Source organism: Nicotiana sylvestris, chromosome 7, assembly GCF_000393655.2.
Source record: "Nicotiana sylvestris chromosome 7, ASM39365v2, whole genome shotgun sequence".
Lineage (NCBI taxonomy): Eukaryota > Viridiplantae > Streptophyta > Magnoliopsida > Solanales > Solanaceae > Nicotiana > Nicotiana sylvestris.
The window spans coordinates 9,751,020-9,761,830 of record NC_091063.1 but is presented as its reverse complement, the minus strand read 5'-3'; the positions used below and the strand labels follow the sequence as shown (position 1 = coordinate 9,761,830).

Sequence of the window (10,811 nt, the reverse complement as noted above, 5' to 3'; positions counted from 1 at the left end):
TACATTTACTTAGATTGTTTGCTCTAGCACTTACTTGCTTTACTATATTCATATTAGAATCTTTGTGTTTTTTTTTTATGTTTTTTGTTCTTAGTTTGTCTTTGTGTTTTTTCATAGTAGACTAGTTTCTTTCTCTAGTTTACCTCGTTGCGTATTGTAGTGGCACTAGCATAGTATCCTTTGATTTAGTGTGGCTGGGGTGTATGATGGTGGAGTGAGGTCACGTCCTCGGGTGGGGCGGGGGGATGGGGTTAATGGGTGTAAGCGGGACACTAGGTTGAGAATTGGATTTTGGAATATTGGGACATTGACGGGGAATTCTATAGAAATAGGGAGGATTCTCCATAAGAGGAAGATCAATATAGCGTATGTCTAGAAGACTACATGGGTGAGTAATAACGTGCGAGATGTCAACATGTATAAACTATGGTATTCAGGACGTTCTTTAGGCAAAAACGAGGTAGGAATTTTAGTAGATAGAGATCTTAGGGAGCTGGTGGTAGATGTTAAGAGGGTGAACGATAGGTTGATGGTTATTACTTTAAGCATGATTAGCACATACGCGCCGCAAGCAAGCTTGGACGAGCAGGTAAACAGGCTTTTCTGGGAGGATTTAGATGAGATGGTGCCTGGTATTCCGCACACGGAGAAGTTTTTCATAGGAGGTGATTTTAATGGCCATACTGGAAAGATTGTTTGGGGTTATGATGATGTAACAATCCGGCCGGTTATTTTGATAAATTAAGCTCTGTTCGGCGGCTTAAGGTCTGGAACAACTTCATAATATGAGTATCGACTTGCGTGCATGGTTGAATTCAGTTAATGGATGATTAGAGTCACATTGGAAGAAAGAATCTAGTTTTGGAAGTTTAAGCGGTGAGAATTTGACTTTTGAGTAAACGGCCATGGAAAGAGTTTTGGGTGATCTCAACAGCTTCGTATGGTGATTTTCGACTTAGGCGCACGTCCGGATTCAGATTTGGAGGTCCATAGGGTAGTTTGAGGCGTTTCGGCAAAAGTTGGAAAAGTTGAAGTTTGGAAAATGGAGAAGTTTGACATAGAGTTGACTTTGGCGATATTGGGGTCGGAATGTGATTCCAAGAGTTGGGGCAGCTTTGTTATGTCATTTTGGACTTGTCTGCAAAATTTGGCATCATTCCGGATTGATTTGATAAGTTTTGACGCGAGTTTTGGAAGTTGGAATATTTGAAAGTTGCTAAGTTCGATTCATGGTGTGAATCACCATTTCGGTGTTGTTTGATGTGATTTGAGACCTCGAGCGAGTTCGTGTTAGGTTATATGACTTTTTTGTGTGTTTAGACGGGGTCCCGGGGGCCTCGGGTGTGTTCCGGGTAGGCTATCGGGTCATTTTCCCCTATTTTTGATTGCTGATATCCGTCAGCTGGTTTTTTCCTTTGCGTTCGCATCTGCTTCTCCGCTTTTCCGAAGAGTAATCTTGGAGGAGGAATTTATTGTTCTTCGCGTCTGCGTTTAACTTCTCGCATTCGCTAAGGTTTGCCTTTCTCCTTCTTCGCATTCGCAACCACTCCATCGCGTTCGCGTAGTAGAATTAGGAGCTGGGGGCTGGTAGCTATCTCTTCTTCGCATTCGCGTCACTCTCCCCGCGTTTGCGAAAGCTTCTGTTCCTTACTCTCCGTGTTCGCGTCCCTTAACTCGCGTTCACAATGGGCTTTTCTTGGCAGCTTCATTTTTCTTCTTCGCGAACGCGATTGTTCTTCCGCGTTCACGATGCACAAATACCTGGGTGGACATAATATATTCCCAAATCGAGGGTTACACTATTTTTCATCATATCTTGAATTGTGGTGCTCGGTTTTGAGCGATTCTTTGAGGGTTTTTCAAACAAATCGATTGGGTAAGTATTCTTCACCTAGTATCTAATATATGTCATGATTTTATCCTTGTTTTTATTATTTAAATTGTGTTTTTGGTTGGGGAAAATATTGGTTTCTGAAGAAAATTTTTATATCATGATTTGGTATCGGAATTTAATAAATTTTGTATAGTTGAAATAGTATCGGAATGAGTATTCGGTTTTTGTAAAATTTGTCGGGTTCCGAGGTGCGGGCTCGGGTGTCGACCTTGGACCGATATTTGGATATTGTTAGAGATTGAGACTTTATGATCCGGAATGGTTTCTATGTGTTTTATTTGTGCTTTGAAGTTATTTTTGTTGGATTTGAGCTGTCCAAAGGTCTTTTCACCTCAGAAGTGCATTTTAGAGTATCGGTCTGTCGTCTTTGAGGTAAGTATCTTGCCTAAACTTGTGTAGGAGACTTTCCCTTAGGATTTGAGTCTTCTATGTTTATTGTAGTTCGGGTACGCGAGGTGACGAGTGCGTGCTCAGACTTATTTGTGGAAAATTGACCTTTTAGAGTTCTTAGGTCTTTATATTCAGTGTGTATGAATGTGTTCTTGACATGACTGATTTTCTTATTTACTAGTTTCACCTCTACATGCTTAATTAGAATTAATTGCTTCATGATTCACTCTTATTGCCTAATTGACTCCTATTTGATTTAATTGAAGAATTTTGCCTCTCCTATTGTCATGCTATCTTTTCATAGTTGCTAGCCTTATTTGAGAATTATTATTTTCCCTCTTAAAATTTTTAGTCTTAAGTGAAGCTAAGATCATATTTCCTTAATTGAATTATCGAATATCCTCGAAATTTTCCAACCTTAAAAGGAGTTTAGATAACCTATATCTTTGTTGACTTGCCCTTATTTGGGACTACTTGATTCGTGTTGATTTTCTTGTTATTGACTTGTATATTGTGAGATAGTTACTACATGTTAGTTTTTCCGTTGTTGAACTGTTCCTTTTATGCCAGCATTCTTTTCTGTGGTTATTCCTTGTCAGCTGGTTCTACCGTTTCCTTGTGATTTATAGTCCTTGAGTTGATTTACTTGTCTTACCTTGTATTATTGTCATTGTTGTTGTTAGACGTATTGTGGTGATGTACGAGTTTTCTGTTGTGTTATAACTGTTGTTTCTGTTAGTTGCGCTGCGTATTTACTTTGGAACTGTGTATTCCGAGAGATTCCCCCTACATGTTTACTTTGGGACTATGGATCGGTATTTCTGGAGACCTCCCTGCACATTTATAATTGGGACTACAGGACGATATCCCGGGAGATACCCCTGTACTAGATATTTACTTTAGGACTACGGATCGGTATTCCGGGAGATTCCCCTACATATTTACGATTTGGACTACGGGATGATATCCTAGGAGATCCTCTACACATTTACATTTGGGACTACTAATCGATATCCTGGGAGATCCCCTGTTAAAATCACTATATTCTGAGCTGTTGTTTTCATTGATCCTATCTATGTGTAAACATTATATGTGTTGTCCATTCTATTCCTTATACTTACTAGCTGGTATGAACTATGTTAAGATACTTGCATAAGCATACACGTGGCTAAGCACCTTAATCGGATAGGAGGCTTCTTAGTATTGTCGAGTATAGCCGCATACCATTGTTTATCTGTCTTCCATGTGAGAATGGCTCTATTTGGTATGTGAGTTGTCAGTATGATTATGTGGTGTGATGAGGCCACATGATGCCAAGTGTTAGGGTTTAGGTATTGGGACCGTATTATATGATTATGAGATGAGGTGTCACAAGGTGACTTATATTCGAAGGTTATTTATTTGAGAAGATTATACTCGAAAGGTATTTACTTTGAAACGATTATTTTTGGAAAATATTTATTTGAACGAAGTATATTTAGAAACATTTTTATCACTTGAAGGATTTGAATAATCGATTGAAGTTTGCTAGCTAAGACTAAATGTGAAAAATTGTCGTAGTTGGTGAGTTATGACTTGTCTTTGCTGTATTTGTGATTTCGCATTTGGGTTGTATTTTCATTCACTTTTCTATGTTCTTATCATGGTGTTTCGCTGTTACTTGTTGTTTTCTTTCCTTATTGCAATTATTTTTTTGTTAGCCATATCGCATAGTCTTTATATATATATATATATATATATATATATATATATATATATATATATTATGTTCTGTTGTTTCTATACTTATACTTGTTCTGCTTATTAGACCAGTGGGTGTCTTGACTGTTCCTCGTCACTACTCCACCGAGGTTAGTCTTGATACTTACTAGGCACCACTGTGGTGTGCTCATACAACACTTCTGCATATTTTTTTGTGCAGATCCAGGTATTGTTCAATAATAGCTGTGTGGATTCTTGCCGAGGGGATTCAAGGTAACCCTGCTGCAGCGTTCCCAGGCTTCGGAGTCACCTTACTCTTTTGTATTCACACTGTTGTACTTATTTCTATACAGTTGTGTTTAAAAGTTGTAGCAATACTCTGTAGAGCTTATTACTTGTACCGCCAGTTTTGGAAAAATGTATATTCTATAAAGATTTCTATGTCAAAGCTGTTAGAATTTCTTTATTATGGTTAATATTCAGTAAATGTTAGGCTTACCTAGTCCCTAAGTCTAGGTGCCTTCATGAAACCCAGCGGAGGGAAAATTGGGATGTGACAGACGATGTGCACTGCAGGTTTGATTTTGGAGTTAGGAACGAGGGTGGTGATTCACTATTGGATTTTGCTAAAGCTTTTGATCTAGTGGTAGTTAACTCGTGTTTTCAGAAGAAGGAGGACCGCTTGGTCACATTCTGGAGTATGGTGGCGAAGACCCAAATTGAATATCTTCTCTGCAGGAAGAGGGATAGAGGTCTATGCACGGATTGCAAGGTTTTACCAAGTGAGTGGCTTTCGACACAACACAGGCTCCTGTAATGGACTTGGAGATTAAGAAAGTGATCAAGAAGAGAGCAGTGAATGGTAAACCCAAGATCAAGTGGGGAGCCTTGACTAAGGACAAAGATCGAGAATTGGGGGAGAAGTTGTTGGCTATGGGGGCTTGGAGGAATAGTGGGGATGCGAGTAGTATGTGGACCACGACAGTAGGCTATATTAGGGAAGTTGTGTCACGACCCAAAATCTAACCATTGTCGTGATGGCGCCTATCGTGTTACAAGGCAAGCCTATTCCCAAATATTACTGCTAATTTGATTATAAGAATTTAATAAAATATTTTCAATAATTTAATTCCTGATAAACTAAACCAACTCTAAATATAAATAATATAAAATATGGAAACGAGCCCCAAACATCAGGGTGTCACTAAGTCATGAGCGTCTAAAACTATGAACTAAGATATATAAACTATCTAACTGTCCAAAATAAGAAATGACGAAAGGAGTAAGAAGGTCCTGCGGACGCTGGCAGCTACCTTGCAATTTATACAGGTAGCCGACCTGAAATCAAAGACCATTGTGCTCTAACTCACCTGGATCTGCACATAAAGTGCAGGGTGTAGTATGAGTACAACCGACTCAGTAGTAACAGAAATAACTAAGGAACTGAGCAGTAGTGACGAGCTAAGTAAAATAGTCCAATTATTTATTTTCACAATTTCAAAAAAATAAATAGAAATAAACAAGTAAATTCCATAACTCAGTAAATACCACAAAGAGATTTAACAGATAAAGGAAATAACAACACAGATAAATACAACCTCACAGCAGTGTCACTCCATCACTCATCACTCGCACTCAGCACTCAACACAGTCAAAACACTCAACACTCTGCGCTCATTGGGGGTGTGTAAAGACTCCGGAGGGGCTCCCAAAGCCCAAGCACTAAGCACGGACAACTCACGTGCCATCATATCAATAACTGGATCAGCATGGTCAACTCACGTGCTACGCGGACAACTCACGCGCTTTGGTATCAATACCTGGACCTGCACGGTCAACTCACGTGCTATGCAGACAACTCATGCGCTATGGTATCAATATCCTCACAACCAGGCCCCCGACCTTACTCAATCATATACCTCACTAGCCTCACCATCATCAATAAATAAGGAAACACAACCCACATCAAGTATCACAACATATTACCAAATAATAGAGACTGACGTAAACATATACAATAATTTCTGACTGAGTAAAATAATGTGGGCATGAATAAAGCCTAAGCATGATCTCTAACATGATGGCAGACAAGTTCAACAACAAGTAAACATGTAACCACAGATAATAGCTATTAGGCCTCGTAGCCTCACGTGACGGACCAAGTCTCAATCCCTCGAGGTATACACCTACACGCCTGTCACTTAGTATGGGTATCACCTCCAAACAATCACATGATATCAAATTGTCCGAGTTTATACCCGCTAAGCTAGAGTTAAAATTGTTACTTACCTCAACAACGTAAAATCCTACTCCGGGATGCTCTCATCTCTGGACTCGGTATCCAAAAGCTTCAAATCTAACACTAATCATATTAATACCATAACCATATTCTAAAGAATCAAATCCCACAATAGAAACTACAAATATGCCAAAAATCCAAAATCGGCCAAAACCCGGCCCCCGGGCACACGTCTCGAATTCAATCAAAAATGGCAGAATAAAAACCCTCGTCCTCTCCCGAGTCTAACCATATAAAATTTACCAAAATCGGACTCCGTTTGGTCCCTCAAATCCCTACATATAACTCTCCAAAACTCAAGCCATAATTCCCTCAATTTCACTTTGAAATCATCAATCAAATCCCAAAAACGAAGATGGATTCATGAAATATAACCAAAACCGAGTAGAGAATACCTATCCTAATTCATATGGTGAAATTCGCCTCCAAAATCTCCCAAATCCGAGCTCCCCAACTCAAAATATTACCGAATGAACAAACCTAGTTTTATATATTTTTCTGCGAGCTGTTCTACTTCGGTTCTCGTGCCAAACGATCCCAAAAGTCATTTTTATGCCTCCAATAGATTCCTTGTAGTATTCTAGTCAAGTTAGGCTTTTGAATCACTCAATTTGACCTTATAATAAATGATATATGTAGGTTTTAATATTTGCAAATAGTGCAGATTTTTAAATACGCCGCCAGTGACAATTTCGTAATTAATTTGAAAAGTCTGACAATTTAATTTTTAGTAAAATGACCATAAAATCGTCATACGATGTCTAAATTCGATGATTCTTTTTGCTACGGGTCCGCAATTACGATACAAATCTAATGTTTTAATCAAAAAAGAAATTGGAGCTTGTTCAATATGATATCATTTATGCTTGAAGAAACGACGTCGAAATATAAGAAAAACGAGCGCAACACTACCCAAACCTATCCGAAACTCACCCGAGACCCTCGGAACCTTAACCAATAATTCCACAAAGTCATATATCACTATCCGAACTTAGTTGAACCTCTGAAACACCCAAAACAACACCCAAACACCAAATCAACCTTGAATTCAAGCCTAAGAACTTCTAAACTTCCAACTTCCACCAATTCAAGCCTAATTCTATGACAGACCTCCAAATTACATTCCGGACATACTCCTAAGTCTAAAATCACCCAACGAAGCTAATCAAATAATAAAAATCCAAATCCGAATTTGTTTACTCATAAGTCAACTTTCGGTTGACTTTTCTAACTTGGCTTTCTAACTACGAGACTAAGTATTCATTTCACTCCAAAACTACTACGAACCCAAACCTACCAACTCAATACAAATCAACATAGCTAAACAATACATAAATAAGCATAGATGGGGGAAGTGGAGCTATAACTCTCAGAACGAACGACCGGGTCGTTACAAGCTGCTAGGGAGGTGTTAGGGGTCACGAAGGGACACTTTAGATATCACAAAGGGGACTGGTGATGGAATGCAGAGGTCCAAGGTAAAGTAGAAGCCAATAAAGTGGAATTTATAAAGCTAATGGAGAGCATCAACGAGGAGAAGAAGAAGACGAACATGGAGAACTATTAGAAGGCAAAGAAAGAGGCGAAGTTAACGGTCATGGCAGCTAAAACTACAACCTTTGAGCACTTGTATAAGGAACTTGGGGCAGATTCGGTGACAAGAAATTGTTTAGGTTAGACAAGGCGAGGGAGAAGAAGGCTCGAGACCTGGACAAAATGATGTGCATCAAAGACGAGGAAGGCAAGGTGTTGGTGGAAGAGGAGTTTATTAGGCAGGTGGTAGACATACTTCCAAAAACTCCTGATCGAGGATGGGGACATGAGCATTGTGATCGGGGAGTTGGAGAACTTAGAAAGTCAGCGAGATTTCAGGTTTTGTAGGCGTATTAGGATTGGGGAAGTTGCGGAGGATATGCAGAAGATTAGTAGGGGTAGGGGCGACCACACCGTTTGAGATTCCGGTGGAATTTTGGAAGGACGCATGTCAAGCAGGCTTGGAGTGGTTTACTTGATTGTTTCATGTCATTTTTAGGACGAAGTTAATGTCGGAAGAATGGAGGTGGAGTGTGATGGTCCCATTGTATAAGAACAAGGGTGATGTCCAGAATTGTACCAACTATAGGGGTATCAAGCTGCTGAGTCACACCATGAAAATTTGGGAAAGGGTAGTGGAAAGGAGGGTGAGAAATATTGTGTCTATTTCAGAGAATCAATTTAGATTCATGTCAGGGCGGTCAACTACAGAAGCCATCCATCTTGTGAGAAGGTTGATGGAGCAATATAAGGAGAGGAAGAAGGACTTACATATGGTGTTCATTGACTTAGAAAAAGCCTATGACAAAGTCCCCAAGGAGGTTCTATGGAGATGTTTGGAGGTTAGCGGCGTTCCGGTAGCATTCATTAGGGTGATTAAGACCATGTATGATGCAGATAAGACTCAGGTGAGGACTGTGAGAGGGGATTCAAATTATTTTCCAGTGGGGATGGGATTACATCAGAGATCAGCTCTTAGCCCATTTTTATTTTCCCTAGGCATGGATGTGCTGACGCTTAACATTCAGGGAGAAGTGTCATGGTGTATGTTATTTGCAGATGATATAGTGTTTATTGACAATACGCACGACACAGTTAATACTAAGCTGGAGGTGTGGCGTCAGACTTCGGAGTCTTAAGGTTTCAAGTTGAGCAGGACAAAAACAGAATACTTTGAGTGTAAGTTTAGTGTTTGGAAGTGGACATGAAGCTTAATACCCAAGTCATCCCCATGAGAGATAGTTTCAAATATATTGGGTCTATTATATAGAGTAACAGGGAAATTTACGAGGATATCACATACCATATATGAGCGAGGTGGTTGAAATAGAGGATTACTTCTGGTATTTTATGTGACAAGAATATGCCATCTAAACTTAAGGGCAAGTTCTCCAAAGCGGTAGTTAGACCAGCCATGTTGTATGGAGCCGAGTGTTGTCTAGTCAAGAAATCTCATGCCAGAAGATGAAAGTAACAGAAATGAGGATATTGCGATAGATGTGCGGGCATACAAGAAAAAATAAATGTAATGACCCAGCCGGTTGTTTTGATCATTCGCATTTCGTTTAACTATTTGAAGTCTTGAGCAACATCGTATGATGTATTATGACTTCTGTGAATCGTCGGTTTTGGTTTTCAGGTTATTCAGAATTGATTTGGAAGAATGATGCTCAAGTACGAAACTTTAAGTTGGAATGTATTTTCTTCATCCAAATGAATTCTAAAATAAACTCACTTTTCTCATTAATTTCCTACTTGGTTCAGAAACTGTATTACAATATATAAATAAATCTATTGAACATCCTAATTAGCATTTAACATAGATATTATGTACCGAGTAGCACGTGGATTTTGTCGTGCGAAGTGAGATAAAAATATGGTCACAAGGTGCCATGTGTGTTAAAGGTTTGGAAGTAGTGATTTATGATATGAGATTAAGATAAGAGGGATTATTGAAATTCATGTATTAGAAATGATTTAATTGGTTGAGTTGACATCGTTATCCCTACTTGGTCACATTCATACTCTATCCGTACCCCGACTATGTTGTTGCTTAATTACTTAGTTATATCTCGTTGCCATTCGTGTTCCCCTTATCTTCACTGTTGTTTGTAATTTGAATTCATTCTAATATTGGAATTACATTGATATTCTTTCCTAGTTAGCTTTAAGTCATATCTACATGTCCGGTTGGTGTCTTGACCTGGCCTCATCACTACTCTACCGAGGTTAGGCTTGATACTTACTGGGCACCACCGTGGTGTACTCATGCTACGCTTTGCATATTTTTGTACAGAACCAGGTACCTCAGACCGAGTTGGTTTTGAGACTTATGCATGTGCGGCTGGAGACTTCAAGGTACACCTGCTGGACCTTCGCAGGCTCTGAAGTCACCTTCTATTGTATATATTTTCATTGTTTTCTTTTATTCCGGAAGAGTGATGTATTCATTATGTATAATTACTCCTTGAAAGTCTTATGACTTGTACTACCGGTTTTGAAATATTATATCATGTTGAGACTATTGGTTTATTTAGAAATTTTCGGTTCATATTTACTAGCTGTTTAGTAGAACCTGTTGTCATTTAGACATGTGTTAGACTTACCTAGTTTTAGAGACTAGGTGTCATCACGACTCCTTTGGAGGGATTTTGGGCTGTGGCTTTTGACAAGTTGGTATCGGAGCTCTATGTTCATAGGTTCTACAAGTCATAAGCAGGTTTAGTAGAGTCTTGCGGATCGGTACAAAGGCGTCTGTGCTTGTCTTCGAAAGGCTACTATCACACCCCCTTGTTCCGAAGAAATATAAAGTTTTTCAAATTAAAGTGTCATTATTCGAAATGAGATTATTTACTTAATTTAGGGTCGCCACTTGGAATAATTATTTTGGTGTCCCAAGTCACTGATTCATTTTAAAATCCCAAATTGAGGAAATTGACTCTATTTTTGTCACGACCCCGGTTCGCCCTTCGTGAACCATAATGATGGATCCTA

At 39.1% G+C, this 10,811-nt stretch overlaps 1 protein-coding gene across 1 annotated transcript; it reads left to right on the top strand.

Annotated features, from left to right (window-relative positions):
- Positions 1-415: 415 nt before the first annotated feature.
- LOC104242689 (uncharacterized) lies at positions 416-4,802 on the top strand. Its single transcript, XM_070151146.1, has 3 exons — positions 416-712; positions 4,206-4,258; positions 4,562-4,802. Exons 1-3 carry the CDS (start codon positions 416-418, stop codon positions 4,800-4,802), a joined length of 591 nt encoding a protein of 196 aa, XP_070007247.1.
- Positions 4,803-10,811: the final 6,009 nt, after the last annotated feature.

What these genes read in the sequence shown, in the direction of transcription:
- LOC104242689 (XM_070151146.1), top strand. Translation starts at nt 416, where the DNA reads ATGTATAAACTATGGTATTCAGGACGTTCTTTAGGCAAAAACGAGGTA. An exon ending in TTGTTTGGGGTTATGATGAT is followed by an intron (nt 713 to 4,205) that starts GTAACAATCCGG and finishes TTTTTTGTGCAG; the next exon opens with ATCCAGGTATTGTTCAATAA. An exon ending in TCTTGCCGAGGGGATTCAAG is followed by an intron (nt 4,259 to 4,561) that starts GTAACCCTGCTG and finishes TGTGCACTGCAG; the next exon opens with GTTTGATTTTGGAGTTAGGA.